The sequence below is a fragment of the Lycium ferocissimum genome, chromosome 2, assembly GCF_029784015.1.
Source record: "Lycium ferocissimum isolate CSIRO_LF1 chromosome 2, AGI_CSIRO_Lferr_CH_V1, whole genome shotgun sequence".
In the NCBI taxonomy this organism is placed as follows: Eukaryota; Viridiplantae; Streptophyta; class Magnoliopsida; order Solanales; family Solanaceae; genus Lycium; species Lycium ferocissimum.
The window spans coordinates 69,544,508-69,567,263 of record NC_081343.1 but is presented as its reverse complement, the minus strand read 5'-3'; the positions used below and the strand labels follow the sequence as shown (position 1 = coordinate 69,567,263).

Genomic DNA, 22,756 nt, shown 5'->3' with positions numbered 1-22,756 from the left:
AGGGTAAAAGAAAACCGTTATGCCTCTAATTTCCAGAACTCATTGGTCCGACTAATATAGTTTTACAGAGTGTTTCCTACTTGGAGTTTCTCCATTTTAATCCGTTTGGTTGGCAGTGTCTTTCCTGGTCCAATTTTATAGTATTTACCTATAAAGTTTAGTACTTCATTTGTTTAAATCAGCGTTCAGATATTTCTTTTAAATTCGATTTATGATAATGATTAATGTCATACTATATGTCTTGATTCAAATACTTTTCACAAATATGGGACGTTGTATTTACTCACCAGTTACACACTGAATTACATTACCCTTTCTATAGTAGTATTTCATTTCTCAAATACAGTATATTATTTCCAACATATTTTGTGCTTTACTTCCACATTTCACATATTTTTTCCCATAACAAGAAAATATATAGAAAATATTTACCGAAGTATATATTTCATTTTTTTGCGCGGATTGGCCCTTCTTTTGGGGTGGTCTTTAATATTTGTCCCTCAAATTGCTGGTCTTTAATTTTTAGCCTTTGCTTAAAAAGGTGGCCGAAAATACGAGGTTTTGGAGTTTTGAACAAGCTTTCTTCGTCAAAAAAAAAAAAAAAAAATTGATCGTGCAAATTGCCCTATATATTACCAAATAGGATTATACTGCAGAATTAACGGGTTTAAAAAAAAAAAAAAAAAGATGTCTATTAATCCAAATAGGCTAAAAAAGTAAATAGTGAATTTGATCGGCTATTTGTGTAAATATTAGTATCGGTAATGGGTTAATTTGGGCCCGACTCAACCCGTTCCAAGCTTGACCCATATCATTCCTCAAATCATACTGTCCTTGAGATCTCTCTCGTCTGTGTTCGATCTGAAAGAAGCTTTCTTCAACAAACGAAGGTACGCCCTATTATTAAAGATGTATGGTTTTTACTTATTTTATTTGCCTTTGAAATGCCTTAATTCTTGTTTTGATGGGCATTAAGTTATATTGGTTTGAGAGCAAGAAGTAATTGAAATTTGATGGTAATGATAAATATTCATTGTAATTTGTAACAGATACAGATTCCAGAAATTGAATCTTACGCTTGTTTCTTAGGAAATTGAATGTTGATACTGAAAATTTTACTTGTTTTTGGAGCATATTACAACATCACTTTCCATTCTGCTGTTGCTTCTGATTACTGCCAGTCGATGGTCTCCAATTGTTTTATTATCGGAGGCGTAGCTACATAGACCAACCAGTGGTTAGTTGAACACCCTTTATCGGAAACTTATACTAAATAATGCTATGTTACTTTTTCTATATATATATATATATTTTATAAAGTACTTTTTATGGATATATATTAAATCTTGAACACCCTTAGCGAAATTCCTGGCTTCGCTGCTGTTTATTATATTATTTCTGCTTGTCCTTTATATCGTCCTAAATTCTCTGTTTCAGGCTAATTGAATCATTATATATTTGCTATATAAAAAAATTTGCATGTTCAGTATATTAACCTAAAAGTTTGAATTTTGGAAGTCTTTTCTCCTCTTTCATATGTGTGTGTGCTTATCCCTCTCTAACTCTCTCTCTCCTTGGAGGGCAATTAAACAATGCTGTTCTTTCTGTAGTTTAGTATTACTGTTTTTCATTGCTAAAGTTGTTTACTGACCATGTTTTTTCACCTCTTCTAGTTTTTCAACCGGGGTCTTTGAAGATGATACAGAATGTTCAACACCAACTTTTGCAATCGCCTGCCCGGCTGGGCCTGCCAACTCCCGGTTCACCTTCTGTACAAAACCCAGCCCCTCCTCCTAAGTTCTCCTCGCAAGTGTCGCAAACTCCTCAATCCAATCAACAGACAAATGTATTGACTACCACTACCACCTCATCAACGCTACTTCCTCTTCTCCCACCTCTCTCTAGAGCTCAGTCTCTTCTCATTCAAATGGCATCTCTTTCTTCAAGACTCTTTGAAGTCTCACCTAACCGGTCCCATTGGCTTAGTGCTTTTCGTGGCTCTCTTCCTTCATTTCTGCCTTCGGCGGGACCGGCTCCACAAGGTTCCTGCCCGTCATCCTCAAAAGAAATCCTCTCTGTGTTTACTTCTCTCCAGACACAGCTGTTTGAAGCAGTTGCCGAACTACAAGAAATTCTTGATCTTCAAGATGAGAAGCACAAAGTCACCCGTGAAATTAGGTCAAATGATTCTGCAATTCTTGCTTTTGCCAACAAACTCAAAGGAGCTGAGCGTGTTCTTGACAATCTTGTTGATGATTACTCCGATTATCGTCGTCCCAAACGGGCCAAGTTGGAAAATGATACTGAAGAATCTTCAGTAACAACTGTGGCAACTCAGTTGAAATTATCCGACATATTGTCATATGCTCATAGGATAAGCTACACTACTTTTGCACCACCTGAATTTGGTGGTGGACAGGCTCCTCTTCGGGGAGCACTCCCACCGGCCCCACAGGACGAGCAAATGCGTGCATCTCAATTATATAATTTTGCTGATCTTGATATTGGTTTACCTAAAACAGATGAAGGCAAAGAAAATATTTTGGAGCCACTCATTGAACCTCCTGCAGAAAGCAACCCACTTGCCAATCTTTCAGCAATTCAGGGCCTCCTCCCTCCACCTGGTTGGAAACCTGGTATGCCTGTTGAGTTGCCGACTGATCTCCCACTTCCTCCACCTGGGTGGAAGCCTGGCGATCCAGTTGCTCTTCCTCCAGTGGATTCTCTTCCACTTCAAAAGGTCGAGGAGGCACCAGCACGACCAGTACCTCCTCCAGGACTGCCAAGAATGCCCGAGCCAATACAGGTTCGGCATGTGCAGCTTGATATTGAGGATGATAGTAGCGAGTATAGTTCTGATGACGCCAGCTCTGATAGTGAAGATTGATGTGGTTAGCTGTTTTGAGTATCTAATAAAGGTTCAGCATGTGCACCTTGATACTTACTTCTCCTTGCACAGAGCAGCGTTTTCTCTTATTTGCCTCACTATTGGATGACTTCTCTTCTCTCAAACAACAGGTACCCTTGCTCTCTTCTGTGTGCAAAATTGGGGGCCATTTTAGTTTCAATTTCAAGGTCTTTAGCTTTCTCTACTGCATGTGTTGTTTAGGTTCTTTATAAGTTTCGATATGCCTGTTGAAAATGATGTCCCCAAGAAAGAAAGAGAGCTAGGGTAGAATGTTAGTAACAGGAACTATATGGGTCTCAACAAACTCTTCCCTGCTAACTATGTGCCATATTTCATCCCAACAGTTTTCTGTGGAGTCAAGATCAAACTATGAGCTTCTCTTCAGTTGGAAAATAAAAAATGTTTCTTTCTTTGTTTATACCAGTTAACCTGTAAAAGCTGTCATGATTCTGCTCTCCGTTCTGCGCTCCGAAGAGTAAGATCATTCTGTTATTCCAAGTTTATATTTGAAGACAAAACAAAAGTAATGCATCTTCAACATTGATTCTATCGGAGTTGACAAGAACTCAATGGTGTGGCCTAGTAGTCAGTGTAGTGGGGGTGAAAACCATGAGGTCTCAGGTTCAAATCTCGGAGGTTTAAACTAACATTGAGTGATTTATTCCCATTTATCTGAACTTTGGTGGACAGAGTTACTCGGTATCGGGTGCGAGTGGGAGGTGGCAAGTGACTGATGGAACAATTGAGCTGTGTGCTAGGTGGCATGGAATTACTGTTATCAGGAAAAAAAATATCTGTCGGAGCTAGCAGATATCCAGATAGTGAACTTAAAATTCAATAGGACCAGTAGGGATTCCTTTTTCTGATGCCTTTAATTTGATGTGATAAATTTAGGCTTTAGGAAGCCAAGTTTGTTTTAGTCATATTGGTAATAATTTGCGCATTCTGCTTCACTTTTGGTTCGCTCCTCTTGGTGATGATGGTTTCCAACAAGTCATATTAGAATGTCAGACATGGAATTCATGTTTTTTACGCTTAGTCTCAAACTAAGATCCAGCCCACAGATAGACAATCAATCTGATAACAGCTTTGCTGATTCTGTTCCTTTTGTATTTACAAGTCATATTGTACATTTATGCCGTGCACAGAGTCAGAATTCTTGTTTTGAGAAACCTGAATCAGTTCGGGAATTTTGTTTAGAGCCTATACCCAGGGCCAAAGACATCTTTCTTGATTAATCACTATGAGCAGGTGCTTGAACGTCGCAAGAGTGTAGTATTATGGATCACCTTCAAGCAAGGATACAGCTAGAAGAAATCGGAATTGATGGACAGGTTAAACAAGCTAGTTCTATGTTCAGTTAGACTAAGCCATCAATTTTGAAGTGTGTTTGGGGATTATCAAATCTTAAACTAAAAGATGTGATGCCAACGCTTACAGTCCCTTCCCTTCTCTCGATCCTCTATGTAATTAAAAAGTTATTAAAAGAAATAGAAGTGTGATAGACAAAAAATTGATTCTATCATTCTGCTTGTAATCAATTCTTTTGACCAATTAAGATAACTACGTAGCGAGTTCTCAGAATAACGTGTTACAGGCACTTGAGTAATGATTTTTAACTAGTCAAAACTCTCAAAAGAAATTAAATTGACTTCTTGCTGACTACTACAAGTCTAAAATATAGTATCCTTCTGCAACATACAATGTGCTTGTACCCGGGGGAAAAGCAAGACATAGTTTCATACTCTTCTTAACCTTAGTTTGTTTGAAGGACTGCTACAAGATACAATAATGTACTTGTATCTCAACAAAATTATAGTAGTACTATTGGCTTTTGGTGTGGTTAAAATAAAGGGACTAAGGCCTCATTTGTTTGTTTCAACAGATTAAGTGCATTTGTTTTTTAAATTTTTTTACCATTTATTGGATCTTAAGAGGTCTGATTCGCTCAGATCTGTGAGGAAGTCTTATAACCATTCAGACATCAATTTCTCAACTCTGTATTAACAACTAACACTTTCTTCCACAAACCCAACCTGAATTCTTCCACAACCCACAACTCTATTGCTGCTATCTGGAAGAATAAGACAACATAGATTCATATGCTCATTGGAGTCCGTGTTTTTTGTTTCTTCCAGTGAAAAGACAATTTCTTTTATGTGAGTTAAATATTACCACTGAAGTTAAAGAATACCATGAATATATATATTTTTGGGTCTGATAAAGAATACCACGGATGAAAAATCATGGCAAATTGTGATTCGTTGACTTTCCATGATTTTGATTCTCTTCTCTTTACTATTTGTTCTCTTAATTTATGATGGAATATTGACTTTTTTCATTCTTAAATTTTGTTGGGTATGTGGAGTATAAGAGGAGAAGATGAGGAAGAAAGAGAGGGGTGAGCAAGAGGGAGAGAGGTCTCCAACGATTAGCTTTTCAATCAAATCTTGTTTGAGTCTGTAGTTTAGATACATTATAAATTGTTATCAAATATATACTATATTAAATAGTTTATATCTTATCAATTTAGTGATCTACTTATGTTATATTGATTTTTTTTTTCAAATATATTGCTGAAATAATATTTAATTTTTATATTTTTAAAATTTTATAGTATTTAATAATTCTTTTAGTTGTACGTATTCGGATTTTAAGAAAACAAACAGAAAGGTATCTGAACTTAATTCAAGATGAGGAAATTTTATGAGTAAAAGGAGAATGAGACAAGCAAGATGTGTAGCTGTCAATAAGAGAAAACCGTGCATGAGCTGTTAGATAACTGTCATCAATACGAAACTGGACGTTTCGTTCTCTCATGGCATGGGACCAGCTTCTTTTTTTCCCTATCGTCCTATCCCCAAGACTTGTCTGTTATCCCCCTTCAACGCAACACATCTAATTTTTAATATTTTTTTTAAAAAAAAATTCACATTGTCAAAAACTACATGTATAGAGAAAAAGAGAATTGGTATAATTTTGAATTTCTAGGAGTTAAACATATTGAGAAAATATTGTTGAATTTCCTTATTAGAAATCTTGCTTGTGCCACTTATTGCGCTAATATTCATTTCTTTCCACTTTGTTAACAATACTACTCTCTTCGTCCTAATTTATGTGGCACACTTTTCTTCTGAAAAGACCATTTTCTGCTATTCAATGTATAAGTAGTCATAAGAGATCATTTTTTTTTACTATGTATATCACATTTTTATAATTAGAAACGACTTAATTATAGAATTATCCTTTCACTTTTGTGAAATAATTTATGGTCACATAAATATCTGAAGATTGTTTTAGACCATAAATCTCAAAAGTCTTATTATTTTGCTTAAACTTGTGAAATAATCTGATAGTCAGATAGTGCCACGGGACGGAGGGAGTAGTCGATTAAGATTTATGGCAATTAAGAAAAGAGGAAAGAAGGTACAATAATAAGGTCATTTAAATACGCTATGAATAAGTTGGAGCTTATCAGCCGAACTGATCTGCAACAATAATGGAGTGGCACATTCTTTTTCGGCACTACTTACAAATGTACAGAAGAAAAACTACTAAGAGCCACCCAAACTATAATTCGGTGATATAATTGGCTTTTCGCTCCTACACCGATGATATTTAATTTAATCGACAATAGGGGGCCAAACAAAAAGGGAGGAGGAAAAACTAATTACGTTTTTTCCTTTTTCCACAATAAAGGAGGAAAATAGGGAGGAGAAGACAAATTATGTTTTTCGTTTCCTTAATAAAGGAAGAGAGAGGGAATATGAGAGTTGCGATAATTCGAAGTCACGTCGCATAAGGCCTATTAATGAAAAGTTTTTTTTATGAATTTTTAATTTTTACCTTGGTAGGAGTCAGTGCTAACGTCGTCATGTTTTCACCTATTGTTGTTGTTGTTGTTGTTGAACTCAAAATATCTAGTTAAGGTGGAATATCATAGATCCATTCCACTATTATTTTAGGTGACTACGGCCTTTTAGGCCGTGAAAGTTTGAAGCAATAAAAGGTCTGAGCACGCGCGACTGATGTATTCAATGAGTTTATAACCTTGGCGGACAAGCTCTGATAATTTTTGAAATTTCATGGGAATAGATCATTGCAATGACAGAGCATGTGCAAAGAAGTGTCAATTGACACCCACGTTGAAAACCTACACTGTCTGGATAGGTAAAAAAAAACTTCAGACCAACGAAAAACCTTCTCTCTCCCCTAAAGGACTACTTATTAAAGAAATTGAATAATAATGTCACAGCAAATAAAGCTTCCGACTCCCAACCCCAAAACAAAATAAATAATGTATGAAACTTTGAAAAATGATTAGGAAGCTCAATTATTAAAGTGGACAAGGCCATTATAAGATCATGTGATTAAAGGGTACAACATACGCCGCCAAGTCCGTTCTTAATACTCCTCTTATGTATACTCTGTCCCGTATTTGCCCAAAAAAGAAAATTCATTTTTAAGAATTGGTTGTTCTTTTCAGAAATTTCTGAAATATAGTACAACTTGAAAGTCACAAATCACATGTTCATCAACTTCAATTAGAGCTTTAACCCTTGGATTACGTTCTGCTAATGACACGCATCCCCATCCTCACCTTGTCCCAGTACCCCTCCATGCTAAACCCTAAAATATTTGACATGAAATTTATATGTTCAAAATCAAATTAAGTGAATTTTGATTAAAATTACAAGGTACATTTTGGTTGATACTCTTTCACTCCTAATTTATGTGAAGAGATTCAAAACATGAGGCCGAAACACCTAGTTTTTGTTTGAACTCGAGTATAAATTCTTCAAATTTTACTTAAACTATATTTGAAAAAACCAAACCAGTCAACATTGTATATAACTCAAAACTTTTAAAAGAATTTGAGAAAAATCATAGTTAAAATTGACTTCCTTAATATTTCTCCCTCTGTTGTAATTTTAAATGACATTATTTTCTTATTAATCTGTTCTCGAAAGAATGATAAATTTATATATTTGCAAAATATTTAACTTTAAGCTTTTCAATTTATTTTAATAAGAAGTTATATAATCAAACAAATTTTATGTAATATTTACAATCACAAGTTTAAATTTTTTAGAATCACACAAAATGATACATTTGAAACTGCAAGTTACAAAATTCTTCATTTTTTCTTAAATTTTATACGAGTTAAACTATGTCATATAAATTGAAACAGTAAAAGTAATACATCTACATAAAATGTAACGTGTAGCGTCTTGACTCAAATATTTGATGACCATTTTTCAACTTTAAATATTATCTTTTTCAAATTTGAACCAACTTATGTCCAAACGTTTTAAGTTCGGTTGTAGCGTCGGAAATTGATCAAATACCCTATCATGTCCAACTTAATATTTATTTTATTTCTTTAATTGTTAAGTATATTGAATTAGCTGGTCCTTGAAAATTGCCATCTCATCAAGTCCAAAAAACAAGAACCCAAATATAACGCACCGACGGGTCAATGCAGAGTATCGGGTTCCCATGTGGACCCATGTTTCTAGCGACTCACTTCCCGTGATTGGTGGTTCATGTAATGGCGCGTGTCCCCATATTACTTTCCTCATAGGATACTCTTGACAAATTTTACTCATGTGACAGTCTGCTAAAAACTTCACTAATTTCCCTTCCTTTGTGGCTTTGTCCATATTCCTTTTGCCTCACTCACGTATAAGAATATCATTTCTTTGATGGATATTTTATCCTTCCATTTTCGTTCTTGCTCCTTATTTAGGAGACTTTCTAAGACATTTTTTTACAAAACTTTTTAGCTTAAATTTATTTACCTCAATACTGATAGATTAAATTAATCCACTACAGTGGAGTTTGCTAACAACATTTACTCATGTACCTTAAGAAAAGGTTTTGAAAACATCTATTTAGTAGACTTTTTCTCTTTGTTTTTCAGCTTTTAATGTCCGGTATTTGTTTTAGAAGCACTTTCTGTAAAAATCAATTTCATTTTCAAAGCTCAAACTTAAGGCTTCTAGTTTAGAATGAATAAGTAATAGGAGTAGTATTTATTTACTTACTCCACGACAATGTTTGGATGTTAATAATCCTTTTTCAAATGTACCTAATGCTGAGTTGTAAACAGAAAAGCACTTAGAATTATGGAAGAAATTCAAAGTAGAACATGTCTCATTAAAAACAAAATAAAATAACAGATCATTGAATGAAGAGAGGTGAAAAATATGAAGTCCCCATTGAAGCCCTCCAGCTATTATTTCCCATCCCCAAATCCACACTTCTCAGCTGCTCCCATTACCTATCTCCCTCTCCCTTTTTAGCCATTTTCTCAAAACCCAAAAAACCTCCACTTTCCCTTCCCTCTCTCTCTCTAACCTACTCAACTCAAACCCAAGTGAGTTGAGCATCAAAAATAGCTTAGCAGAAAGCCAAGAAACTGTATAATGGGTTTAACAGTTCTGCTTTTCCTTTTCTTCTCTGCTTTTTTAACGCCATCATTATCCAACCCCCATTCACCACTCAACACTGCTTATTACACTAAATCATGTCCAAGATTCGAACAAATAATGCAAGAAACAACTACAAACAAACAGATCACTTCCCCCACCACCGCTGCCGCCACTCTCCGTCTCTTCTTCCACGACTGTTTCGTCGGCGGTTGTGACAGTTCCGTCTTAATATCATCCACACCATTTAACAAAGCTGAACGTGACGCTGAAATCAACTTATCTCTACCTGGTGATGGGTTTGATGTAATCACACGCGCCAAAACCGCGCTTGAACTCACGTGTCCAGGTGTTGTCTCTTGTTCAGACATACTTGCTGTTGCTGCTCGTAACCTTGTTGTCCAAACTGGGGGCCCGTTTTATCAAGTTAAATTGGGCCGTAAAGATTCTTTTGTTTCTAAAGCTGATTCTGTTGAAGGAAATTTGCCCCGACCCACAATGCCAATGGATCAAATGATTAAGATTTTTGAATCTAAAGGGTTTACAGTTCAAGAAATGGTTGCATTATCTGGTGCTCACACAATTGGTTTCTCACATTGTAAAGAATTCAGCTCAAATCTATCTGACCCTTCGTATAATCCTCGATTTGCTCAAGCTTTAAGAAATGCTTGTGGTAATTATCAGAAAGATCCAACGTTGTCTGTGTTTAATGATGTAATGAGTCCTAATAAGTTTGATAATATGTATTATCAGAACTTGCCTAAGGGTTTGGGTTTGTTGTCTTCAGATAGGGGTTTGTTTTCAGATCCGAGGACGAAGATTTTTGTTGAAGAGTATATTAGAGATCAAAATGTGTTTTTTAAGGCGTTTGGTTCAGCTATGCAGAAGTTAAGTGAGCATGGTGTTAAATTTGGCAAACATGGTGAGATCAGGCACAGGTGTGATGCTTTCAACAATTGAATTAATTGAGAGGGGTTGTTGATTAATTATCTTATGTTTTTTGGGTTCGAATTTGTTTTTGCATTTAATCACTTACAAGATGAAACTTATAATATGTATACAATGTTTTTATCATTTATTTAGATCAGAAAGCTCTCCTATAGTTCTGTTTTTTGCCCTGAGTTCTGCTAAATTGCTCATTGGAGTCTGTATTGTATTCGAGGGAAACTACTACTTGTGATTAGTGTGAACTACTACATTATATTGGAATGGTGTATAATGAAACTGAATCATTGATTTGATTCAGGTGAGATGCACGTACGAGGTTGTTTGTTCCTCAAATTTGATTCAATAAGAAATGAAACCGTAAATAAAGTTTGCAACTTTTTCACTTTTGTTTTGCAGCTAGGATGATATATTTCCAGTTTGCAACTTTTGAAATTAGTGTGCAAATGTTTCCTTTTCAGTTCAAGATGCTTGATTGATGGATTGTTTTGTTGCTTTATAGTTGGAGTGCAAGTGTTCAAAAAGGTGGGATCTTTCTTTCCGGTGGGTGTCTCCTTTGTCACAGATTATTACTGGGGCATGGCCAACTCAAGTTAACCTGGCACTAACCAAATGAATAATAAGCTAGAGATACATAACGTGCTTTGGTATTGATTCTTGGAAGAGGTGTCAAAATCAAATCAATTTTGTTAAGTCGCTAAGTCAAAGTTTAAAGAAATTGTATTATAACCTGTTTGTTGATTCGATGGATTGAACCCAAAACTAGTTTAAATAAATTGTATTATAACCTGTTCGTTGATTCGATGGATTGAACCCAAAACTAAGTCATCAAATCATTGGGTCAAAATAGTGTAATCCAACTTATATAAAATATAACTCAAATCTAAACATACAAAATTAAATTTGGAGATTAAGAATTATATAAACTCAGAAGTTGGAAAAATTATAGGAAAATACGTAAGTTTTCACTTTTTTTCTTTTTGATGAGCAACATAAAAAATAAAAAAAGGATGAGATGTTGAGACATTTTGGGCGCGTTGAGTTCTGAATTTGATCAATCTAGGCTCGAACTCTCATTTTGAATCGAACACAAGTCTGGATGGCTTGGGACATGACCCGTTTGATCCATCTTCATTTGGCAAGAACATGACAACTTAAAGTATGCTACTTCAAATGAAATAGAAGAAGGTATATATAAATGGAAGCGTTAGGTCTTGATTTTGCTGACTATAATGTGTATTCCATTATGCTTTGTTATATCGGAATACTTTAATTAAATAAAAACAGCATAAATGAACGAGAATTATTGCCATTCAATTACGGTTCCGTCATCTCCGCCCTATTGTCTGGGTTCTGCCCCAATCATTAAAACTTTCCTCATCAGATTAATAATCAAGAAACATTTTTCCACTGTCGAGCCATGAGAAGTTTTGACCAATTGTCTGTCATATGTGACTTTTTGAATGCCAATCTAAGCAAATATAATACACAAAATTAGGATGCATAAATAGTTCATCTTCTAATATAGAGGTCTAAACTCTTAAACTGCATAAGAACATTCAAAAAGAGAAAAGAAAATAGATTAAACATGTAGAAAGGAAGAAGACGAAGGCATCTATTTGACCGGCTGATGGAAAACAAGTAGGCTAAGTTAATGTAAATATAACTAAAGTTGGTTTCATTTTTTCAAGAGACCTAATTGTTGCATCGTCTGAAGTTTACTCCAGTAAGAGCAACAAAAAACCTCAAAGCTTTAGAGGATTGCTCATCTTCAAGAATCATATGCATGTTCTGCTGATCAAAGCCAACTAGATGTTCGAAGGAACTATGTTAGTGCATTTTACTGCCAGTTTTATTTTCTCAGTCATATGGCTTTGCAATTATATTTACTGCCAGTTCTAATTTCTCAGTCATGTGAATCCCAAATCAGGATTGTATATTTGAATAAGGAATGCTTCTGAAGTTCATGCAGTATCGAACCATGTAACACAAGCACAAGATAATTTTTCAAAGAATTACCTTTTTCGAATAAGCGAATTCATTTTGGACGCTGCAGTCCACTCCATTTCCTATTCAAAGATCAGCCCCTTACTATGTGGATAATAAAGTAGAACATTTATCAATTAGTATTTTCTGTTTAAGTCAAATTCCCACAAAGATCCTAAAGGGCAAGGAGAGACTTCAAATGAAGAAAGCACATCACACAGTTGTAAGGTTCTTCTAGAGATGAAGATCAACCATTTCACTCTGACAAACGTATATTCATATCTTTCGTCAATCAAAACAAGTAATTGAAAGGAACAAACTGTGCAATGTACAAGAGATCAGGGAGCAATAGTCTTTTTATGAAACCAGTTGTCTGTATGGGAGCTGCAGGTTTAACTTCGACTGATATCCAGAATATGAAAAGGTTTTCTATCAAGAAGTTAAGCATTGCAGGGAGGCTATCAGAAAGTGCATTGAAGGAAGATTATATGCAATAATCATAGCTCCCCAAAGTGGATTTTCATACTGAGATAGGCTATGTATGGAAGATTAGCAACAAGAGATAGGGTCACTAAATGGGGTGTTGAAACCAGCCTGATGTGTGCACAAGAGGAGGAAGGTGTTCACTAACTATTCTTCCAATGCTCTGTAACAGGTTCAATTTGGAAAAGACTTCTGGTTTGGCAAGGGATAAACAGGCCACCTCTAGGATGGACTGATGAGTACAATGGGTAGTTCATTTCTGTGGAGGAAGGAGTGCTGGTGCTGGAGTTTATAGAATCATCATGGCTGCTGCAGTGTATTATCTCTGGCGGGAAAGAAATGCCAGGTTCTTTCAGAGTAAACAAAGACCAGAGGATGTTATTCTTCACTTGATCACACAGGAAGTCTATTTCAAGGCAAGTCAAGCTCCTAAACTAGCTAGATATATTCAGAGCAGGGCTGGCCAGAGGGCCAAGCCACTAAAGCGCGGTTCCATCCGGTGTTCGGTACCTGTATGGAATTTCCCGATTAATTCTATTTCGAGACACGCAAGGCCGGTTAAAGAGGGAAGCACTCCCTAGCAAGATTTTTTGTTCTGAGGCTCAAACCCAAGGCCTCCCGTTAAGTTGGCTTTAGGCCACCAATCTAATTGAGCCGCCCCTGATTCAGAGGATGAACTTCCATCCTTAGGTTTAGCTTTCTTTGTTTCTGATTTTAGGTTTACCTTTCTTTGTTTCTGATTTCCTTGTGGGGTGGTTCTAAGTCAGGGTGTTAGTCTTTGTTAGTGCATGAGTTTGGGACTATGTCCATTCCATGCGTGACAGTTTTGTTTTTCTCTTCTGTTGAGCTGTAAATACTTCCTTTGGTAAAATACTTTACTTGCCAAAAAACAAAAAAAAATCTGTAATGAGAATCTTCTGAATTGTCTTCGCATGTAAAACTCAGCATTATAAGGAAATTAAAAAAGAGAACAAAAGAGCTAAGCAGAGTTCAGAAGTATAACATCTAAACTCTTACACAAGTATATCATCTTGTCCTACAATTTTAATAATTGCTCAAACACTAAAGTCCCGATGTAAAAATGTTAGTGCTGAAATTCTAACCTTCCCAGAAGCACAAGACATCAGATTGAAGAATGTGGAAATGTTAGTACTGTCTTCTTTCTTGTGTTCATTGTTTGAGCACCAAAATGAGAAGAGACAAACACGAATAGTTCATAGAATTAACCTCAGGCACACAAGAAATTGAAGATAGCATTACTGGAAGAGTATTAGGAGACAATGAGTTCATGTTAAAGACAACCTCAATGAGTTCATGTAGACAACCTCAATGAGTTCATGTCAAAGACAACCTCTTTTTCCAAATACAAAAACACACCGTTCAGAATCTTTTTTTTACATTTTCAACATTATTTACCCTGTCAACTGTCACATGATCTCAGAAGACACAACGAGCAGAACCAAAATCCAAACCCAAATCATGCTATCAGCAGCTATGAGAAGAGAGCATAGTGCCTAATTACAAGCCATTTCTCAGAAAAATAAAGAAACAGCATACAATGAAGAAACAAAAACAAACAAGAGCTATGAAGAACTTATCCGTGTTTGACTCATATCATCATCGGAATCAAGCAACTTCTCCCAATCAACTTCCTCCTCCTCTTCATCCTTCTGCCTCAAAACCTCCAATATCTTTCTGGCCTTATCCTTGGCCCGCTCATTTCCCGTTTCCTCAACATGTATCAACAACTCCTCAGCAGCAGCCTCTTTAGCCAACCCTTTAAACCTAAGTCCACCATGACTAAGTCCATACAATGCAGCAAGACAATTCTCACGAGTCGACTCCGAATCAAACTCTCCCTTTCTCAACATACTAACAAAACACTGCACCCCACCCCCATCAAGCATTGCTGCTCTCCCTTCCGAGCTCGCTGCCAGGTTACAAAGTATCAACAGGATCCGACCCGTCATATGACCCGTTTTAACCATGCCCAATAACACCTGAACCGCCCCGAGTTTCACTAACTTAGCCCTGTTACTCTGAACCAAAGAAAGATGATACAAAGCCAAAGCCGAATCATGCCTAGTACGTTCGGATTCGGATCGAACAGCATGTAAAAGTGGAGGCAATGCACCCAAAACCCCAATTGCAGTTTTGTTCTGATCATCTAAAGCTAAACTGAAAAGTGCACCAGCAACATGTTCTTGTGATTCTTGAAATCCACTTTTTAGCACATCAATCAAAGGTGGAACAATCCCAGAACGTACAATTTTCACCTTGTTTCGATTCTCTAATGATAAATTCACCAATGCCGCTACTGAATTAACTTGTACAGAAGCATACCTTGAGGTTATAAGTACACGTAGAGCTGACAGTATACGAGGAGTACATAAACTGAAACGGGTTTCTTCTCGGGTTCGGGTCAATTTCCTAAACGAGATAACACCTTCTTCTTGTTCAGAGATATGTGAACTCTTCAGTTTTACAACAAGTTCATCTTCTTCAATGGAATTTGAGTTCATGGTATCCACGTCAGATGATGAAGAGTAACAAGTGAGGGGTCCACTTGTTGGTGTCACAGATTCCTCTGAACTCGTTGATATGTGACTAGGTACCCGATTTAGCTCAGTCATACTACTGAATCTTGATTTATCTTTAGTGTGGTTTTGGGCTTTTTGGGTGGCCATTAATGTAAAAACAAGATTTTCAGCTGTGAGGAAATTGAGGGGTTTTGGAGGGTCAAGAAGAGAAGAACGGCAAAAATTGAGGATTGTGGATTTGAGAGCTAAGTTAGGGATGATTGTGGAGAAATCAGGGATGGAATTATCAGGAAGAATAGGTGTAAAAGATAGTGATTTACAGGCATGAACACAGTGGCGTTCAAATGTATGGCCTGAAGAAACTATTACAGGGTCAGCCATGAGAGAATTAGAAATAGGACAGATGAATTCTATTGGAATAGGAGGGTGTTTTGATGGAGATCTGTGGAAAGAGATTTTCCATCTTTGCTTGTTAGTACCCATGTTAATGGTTTAAAGATTCAATCTTTAAGCTTCAGATATGAATGAATAAAACCTTGAGTTTATGGAAAAGATTTCAAAATTCAATATTGAGCTTCAGATAGGAGTGCATGTGATTGAAACTGAATGCAGAGAGGATAGTTGTTGAAGAAAACATTATGACTTGGAGAGAGGGAGCTGAGAATTTGTCAGATATTTGGATGTTAATAGAATTCAGTAGCTGAGAGCTGTGTTTTCATATTTTCTTGAACCATTTTTTGTTTTTACCTGTCCTTTTGGCAAACGTACTGCAATTGAGCTTTTTAACTCAAGTAGCGCCTAATGTTTCAAGACAGTTTTTTATTTTCTTGTTCTTATTACGGAGGAAACGATTTTTTATACTCCCTCCGTCCTAATTTGTATGATATAATTTAATTAGACACGAAATTTAAGAAATAAATGTAAAAAATAAAGTTATTAAATTATTATCAAATAAGGATATTTATCATTCTTTTTAAACGCTAAAAAGTTGTTAAATTATTGAAAAAGCATATTTATCATTCAGTTAAAAAGGAAAGTGTATCACATAAATTGACTAGAATTAGCTACCTAGAATTTGAATGGAAGAAAATAATATTTTTCAGATTTTTTATGTGTTAAAATAAAAAATTTATATAAAAAATAGAAAATTAAAATACGAATTTATAAAGAACTACAGAACTAATTTATCTTATTATATTGCTTGCTCTATCACATATGACTTTTTTCTTTAATTTGTATTTTCTAAGCCCTTTGAAAAAAACAAGACAAACGATTTTCATTGTAAACTTGTAATTAGAGATTAAAATGGAAACGTAGGGAAAAAAGAAACTGGAGAAGAGAATCCCCAGGGGTTAGTCTTTACTACTCCGGTCACCTGATAATTTATTGTTATCTTCATAAAATTTTAGGGCTTTGTTTGTGAGTTTTGTTATTTGGACTAAATTTGTTTACGAAATGCAAATTTAAAGGATAGCATGATGTAATATGGACAAAACTAGACCTACTCTTAAGCTTATGGACCAATTGAGTCATAGATCGAAAATGAAAATTAAGAACTTTTTCTAACTTGTAGTTAATTTATACTTTCAATTAAACTAAGAGTTATTGGCTTATAAGAAAAAAACAGCTTATTTTTTTTAGATTTAATTAGTCCATCATTGCTCTTTTCTTTTCTCTTTTTTATTTAAAGCTTTTGTGCTTAAAATAATCCCAAAAAAATAATTGGGCGCCCATTAATGCTCTGCTCTCTCGCTACTCTTTCAAATTATCTAAAATAATGATTGAATAAATAAACCCAAAAAAATATATATATTATATATATATATTTGAACAAAATTGGTCAAGCTTACCATAATTTTTTTTTTTTTTTTCGCTTATTAAATTGCTGTTTTTTGTTCACTTATAAACCTTTTTTTAAACTATTTTAAAATAAATCTAGAAGTTGTTTGCAGAAAAACATCCAAACAGCCAGCAGTTGTGAATAACTTTTAAGAACTGATGTGATGGAGGAGAAGCAAATTAAACGTTGACAAAAAATGAGAAAACCTACAAATTAGTAACAAAGTAACTTTACCATTACTAAAGTGCAACAAACTAAATATTTTGGACTTCTTTTGACTTAATAATGTATTTGAAACTTCACCAAAAAGGAGTGATTAACAGCAATTATGTAATGAGGGAGACTTGAGAGGTAAATGCAATTGGCGCAAAGACAGAATGAAAGAGAGTGTTTGGTGTCTTTAAGACTTTTTTGTACGTTCTTGATGGTTAAAGATACCACATGAGTTGCTCCTTTCACAGAAAAAAACAGCAAATAAACTTTGTGATATTAAAAGTCTAAAAAGTCATATGGCAAAAAAGAGCACTGACACCCTTGCATTGAGACTTTCAATTTGTTGAGTGAAACCTCCAAGAAGAAACAGCGCTCGTGTAGTGACTGTAGTCTCATCATTGCTCTTTCTTTTTCTCTTTTTTATTTTAAGTAATATTTATATATTGATCCAAGTTAATTCAGATTAACCATTAATCACATCGAGTAAATCTTTCGGAAAAGCAAGCACTCCCTAAAAAAAAGTTCTCAAAAGCTATTCATTAATGCTCTTTTGCTTCTACACTTCTCGGCTTGAGCGCTAAGCTTCTTTCTTCCTTTTTCTAGCGTGCACTTCTTTCAGACTCGAATTTAAAATATAAAATATATAAATTTAATACTCCATATAATAATGATTGAATACACACTTTACAATGAAATATTTAGGATATTTAGTAAAAAAATTAATATATATATATATATATATATATATTTGAACAAAAATTATTGCGTTCGAACCTTACATACTAGATCCAGCTATGCTGCTCTTGATCTTCATGTTTTCCGTGGACAATTACTTAGGTGGTTCATGCATTACATAACCGCTTTTTGAATTTAGTTTGTGCTAATTTAATGTATATGGTTTGTTCTTTAGTTAGGATGATGTTTTAATATGTTTTTGGAAGAATTGTTTTGTTTTATTCAACTATTTTAAAATAAATCTAGAAGTTGTTTGCAGAAAAACACGTCCCTATTTCATCAGATAATTGTCTTTTGAATCTTACGAAAAGGAATTTTCTTCACAAAGACCAACTGTTACGTACTATCCAAACACTTATTCTTTTTGGACAAACTTTATATATTAAAATAAATTTTATAAATTTGTTCCAGAAACCTCATTCGAAGACTTATCCTAATATATAGCTTCTAATAATAGTTTATTTGATGAATTATTGCACAAAGAAAATGAAACGAGAGGATTGGAAAATCCAATACTCCTATATGTATCTTCATCTCAATTTATTTGACCCCTTTACCTATCGAATATTAATATAATTAATCTTCAAAGTTAATTGAATTAAATCAGCTCAAAGTCTCCGCCTAAAAAAACCTTCTTTAAATCTCCCCCTCTCGATTTATCTTGTAATCCTATAATTATTGTCAATTAAAGCGTAAATTAAAGACCATATATTCTGGATGGTTCCTCATCATTTTGTCTTTGCTTCGAGTGTCATTATTCACCTTACGTCACCAAAAAATCCTCCCAAATTTTCAAAAGCGAAATGTTCAATCTGTTAACAACCGCTTAAAAGCGAGATCTCCTTTTTGACTTTATAGTGAATCAAACAAATTCTTTACTCAATTAATCTATTCTACCACGACAAATGACAATTCATTTTCATAATAATTGTGGGACATTAACCTTGTTTAAACCAGCAGCACCTGCAACTATATTCAATGGCCAATTGGTTTAGAGATTTTGGAAAAGGGACACTTTACTGTGGGACTAGGTTCTTGTGTGTGGCCTTCTCTCTCTGCCTTACCGTAAATTTTGTTAAAGAAAATGAATTTTAAACCTAATTAACATCGAAAATTCTTTAAGGAGGTAATCATACGTGAGACACAGTGAACATTCTCTCACATATACTTGGACTTAAACGGACTAAAACATATGGAGCGTGAATTACATAACATAAGATTTCAACATTGCATAGATCAATATCAAGAATGAGTATGATCTGATATCATTTAATAATAAAACGAAACTTGAAATTAACCCATTGCATAAGAATTATCCAAAATCATGTAAAGAGACAACATATTCATTCCCTCGGCAAATTTTTGTCATCAAATTATTCATTAAATATCTATTACCTAGTAGTCATTTAATAGAGATTTGTTGTGCTAGTGCTAATAAATTAATTATTTTCTAACATGAGTACATCTGTAGAACTTTACGCACGTTGCTTATACTTGATAAATTATTTTGCCTTAACTGGCTTGAATTGCTTCGAAAAAGTTAATAGTTACTCACCTACCAATTTCTGAGTCATTTTTTCATTTGAGGTAATAACTTAAGCTCGACATCTGGAACAAATCTTTATTAGTAATATTAATCTGATCTACCATATCCGAATATCATATACTCATATTTGGCGCCTAATAGGGTTTTTTATTTGGTTGCTGTGGTCCATTACACCAAGCTAAAAGCTAAAGTAGATACAGATATAGTATAATATACTTTAAATTAGTACAAGAGAGCATTTGTGCTTTCGAACTAACTTTATAAAAGTAAGGGAATTTCTACTTTACAAATTGGTAAGGGGCTTTTTTCTTCTTTTTGGTATGGAAGAGCTATAATTGACTATACGACCAAGAAGTATGTGAATTTGTTAAGCATCTTATTGAATTGCTTTTTTCATTGTTATTAAATCACCTGAATTTGACTAATGATGTTTCATAGTCACTCAGTTCTATTGCCATTATGGTTGATAAATCCCATGAATTTTACCAATGATGTCTCATGCATGATTGCACGGGCATCTTGTCTCTAGTAGTAGTCTAGTTTAGGACTGAACAACACAATAATTAGAGGAAGGGTGGGAAAATAGAACTTGTTTTAAAATACATTAGCCTGAAAAAATTTGCGCTATTAGCCAAGCATGGTAACAAACTTGGGAAATGGTAAATTCAGCAAAAGAGTTCGAACTAACAGTACAAATCGACTGACAATCCAAAACCTTTGCCGAGTTTATCCAAAAAGGAAAAGAAATAACAAATGATTGTGTTTGTAAGACAAAAGTTATAATTTTCCTTGAACAATATTTGTGGATCTTTTTAGTGTTTTTTTGGTGAAAAAATATAGATGAAAGACCGATAATAATTTTATTAAATCGGAGGGTGCTTTGATAAAAAGTTTTTGAGTAATAAAGATCAATAACAATGTATAAGTGTTACTAGAGGAAGTAATGTGTAATCAAATGTTAAAATAGTTACAGAGAAAATAACTTTCATTCACAAGTAAAGAAAGTTATTTTTCTCATTTTAATAGAAAATATTTTCTTCAATAAATAGTTTCCACCATGCCATACTAAATACTCCTTCTGTTTCAATTTATGTGAACTTATTTTCTTATTAGTATGTGCCAAAAAGAATGACCTCTTTCTATAATTGGAAACAATTTACCTTCATCAAATGATTTATAGCCACACAAACCATATGTGCTCTATTTAACACCACAAGTTTAAAAGTCTTCTTCTTTTTTTAAACTCTCGTTCAAATCAAATGGATTCACATAAATCAAACGAAGGAAGTATTAGATAATGACTCAAGAGTATCTCATAAAACATTTTCTTTGTCATACCCGCAGACGAAAACAAAACTTTATGGCATTCTTGGGCCTTGAATGGGTACAGTGTTTGCTATCTGGTCCTTGTTGTGAAAGTTCAGGCCCAGAATAGAACACCAAAATTTAGCCCAGACTCCAAGGCTTCCATCACCTAACTAACTAATCATTCAGGACGAAAGCTTCACTGCTTCAGCCCGAAGAGCAGGCCCATGAACTTTCTGGATCGTTCTGGAGCAGATTGACCGACCCGGATCCAATTGATGACGAAAGCGCGTATGCCTTACCTCACGGCTTCGTTTGATGTATTTCGTTTCACACATGCATTAGGAAAGCCGCCTTGTAAATTGTTCTGCCTTATTTCCCAAGCCAGCACCCTAACGTCCTATAATATAAATTCTTATATATGGCCATGAAAACTCCATTCCAGGCAAGTAGAAAAACAAAAAATCTGACAAAGGAAGAGAAGAAAGAAAAGCAAAGAAGAAGATGGGAGGAGGAACAGAAGCTTTCCCAGATTTAGGAAGACATTGCCAACTATCTGACTGTCATCAGCTCGATTTTCTACCCTTTACCTGCCATGCCTGTCAAAAGGTTTGCTACTTCTCTACCTTAATTCACTATGATTATTCATATTTTTGGCATTAGCAATTCGTCTGGTCTGATTTGATTTTGACTTTAATGGAGCTCCAACATAAATCACTGAATTATGATTTTGATTTGAAATTATCCAGTATACTTCAGGTTGGATCTCCGAGATAATTTGTTAAACTAGACAATTTATTGAGGGATCGTTTGGCAGCTGATTAGAAGCCAAATTATTCATATATTAACTCCTGCATAAGTAATACCATGGTAGCATTCGTCTGCCATGTATAAAATTCAAACTAATGCAATATCTCATTTGCAATTCAGAAACCCGCATAACCAATATATATAAGTTATGATCTATGTAGATAGAAGATGGAATAACTAATCCCTATATTACTAATACCTGCATAATATTAACCAATTACCAAACGACCCTGACTACAAGGTTATGAATGCGCCTAAAGTGTAATCGAAGATTTTTCATATAGATTAAGCATTTAAGCTTATGGATGCCTTTGATTTAATTGTTGTGATTCAACCCATCATACAGGTATTTTGTGTGGAGCACAGATCCTGCAAGTCTCATGAATGTCCAAAATCCGACTATAACAGTCGAAAGGTTTTGGTCTGCGAAATTTGTTCTGTGTCTATTGAGACTACCGGCTTTCAAGGTGAAGATGATAAAGCCATATTACAAAAACACGAGAAATCTGGGGATTGTGACCCTAAGAAGAAGAAGAAACCTACCTGCCCGGTGAAGAGATGCAAGGAAGTTTTGACCTTCTCGAACACTAGCACTTGCAAGACTTGCCGGATTCAAGTTTGCCTCAAACACCGCTTTCCTGCTGATCACGCCTGTAAACGGAATTCTTCAACATCACAGCCGTTGGTTAAGGATCGAACGGAAGCAAATAACAAGTTTTTGACTGCTTTGGCGGCAAGAAGTGGAAATGATTGTGGGAACAAGAATCGTGCCTCATCATCTTCACCCCCTACTAACCCATCTGTTAAAGCTTGTTGATTGTTTCAGATACATTACTATGTCCTTTTGTAATTACACTATTAAGTGCTTATTAATTGAAAACAATGTTGTTATATGTTCCTTTTTTCCTTTCTTCAACAAGGCTGGAAAAGGTATAAATTCATAAGTCATAGAAGGGCACTCCATTTCAATTATAAGCTCAACTTTCACAAGACATAACAATTTGGACTCACATC

At 34.8% G+C, this 22,756-nt stretch overlaps 4 protein-coding genes across 7 annotated transcripts; 3 read left to right on the top strand and 1 right to left on the bottom strand.

Annotated features, from left to right (window-relative positions):
• The first annotated feature begins 702 nt into the window (after positions 1-702).
• Positions 703-4,495, top strand: LOC132047172 (mediator of RNA polymerase II transcription subunit 4-like). 4 transcript variants are annotated; one of them, XM_059438096.1, is made up of 3 exons: positions 703-890; positions 1,050-1,237; positions 1,674-3,328. In XM_059438096.1, exon 3 carries the CDS (start codon positions 1,697-1,699, stop codon positions 2,885-2,887), a length of 1,191 nt encoding a protein of 396 aa, XP_059294079.1. In that variant the 5' UTR covers positions 703-890; positions 1,050-1,237; positions 1,674-1,696; the 3' UTR covers positions 2,888-3,328. The 4 variants fall into 4 exon arrangements, 2 of the variants coding, with proteins under 2 accessions (XP_059294079.1, XP_059294078.1); XR_009412812.1 differs by lacking the exon at positions 1,050-1,237 and adding an exon at positions 4,160-4,495 and having other exon boundaries at positions 705-890; positions 1,674-3,018; XR_009412813.1 differs by lacking the exon at positions 1,050-1,237 and adding an exon at positions 3,599-3,857 and having other exon boundaries at positions 705-890; positions 1,674-3,018.
• Positions 4,496-9,145: 4,650 nt separating this feature from the next.
• On the top strand, positions 9,146-10,669 carry LOC132047171 (peroxidase 31). Its single transcript, XM_059438094.1, has one exon. It carries the CDS (start codon positions 9,337-9,339, stop codon positions 10,297-10,299), a length of 963 nt encoding a protein of 320 aa, XP_059294077.1. The 5' UTR covers positions 9,146-9,336; the 3' UTR covers positions 10,300-10,669.
• A 3,319-nt stretch (positions 10,670-13,988) lies between these two features.
• Positions 13,989-16,096, bottom strand: LOC132047170 (U-box domain-containing protein 40). The gene has a single exon (XM_059438093.1). The coding sequence runs from the start codon at positions 15,774-15,776 to the stop codon at positions 14,337-14,339; it is 1,440 nt and encodes a 479-aa protein (XP_059294076.1). The 5' UTR covers positions 15,777-16,096; the 3' UTR covers positions 13,989-14,336.
• A 5,183-nt stretch (positions 16,097-21,279) lies between these two features.
• LOC132047169 (zinc finger AN1 domain-containing stress-associated protein 12) lies at positions 21,280-22,633 on the top strand. Its single transcript, XM_059438091.1, has 2 exons — positions 21,280-21,541; positions 22,089-22,633. Exons 1-2 carry the CDS (start codon positions 21,437-21,439, stop codon positions 22,557-22,559), a joined length of 576 nt encoding a protein of 191 aa, XP_059294074.1. The 5' UTR covers positions 21,280-21,436; the 3' UTR covers positions 22,560-22,633.
• The last annotated feature ends 123 nt before the right edge of the window (positions 22,634-22,756 follow it).

Bases quoted from the DNA above. Each gene is read 5' to 3' on its own strand.
- LOC132047169 (XM_059438091.1), top strand. From the start codon at position 21,437: ATGGGAGGAGGAACAGAAGCTTTCCCAGATTTAGGAAGACATTGCCAA. The intron at 21,542-22,088 runs GTTTGCTACTTC...CCCATCATACAG, and splicing joins CCTGCCATGCCTGTCAAAAG to GTATTTTGTGTGGAGCACAG.
- LOC132047172 (XM_059438096.1), top strand. From the start codon at position 1,697: ATGATACAGAATGTTCAACACCAACTTTTGCAATCGCCTGCCCGGCTG.
- LOC132047170 (XM_059438093.1), bottom strand. From the start codon at position 15,776: ATGGGTACTAACAAGCAAAGATGGAAAATCTCTTTCCACAGATCTCCA.
- LOC132047171 (XM_059438094.1), top strand. From the start codon at position 9,337: ATGGGTTTAACAGTTCTGCTTTTCCTTTTCTTCTCTGCTTTTTTAACG.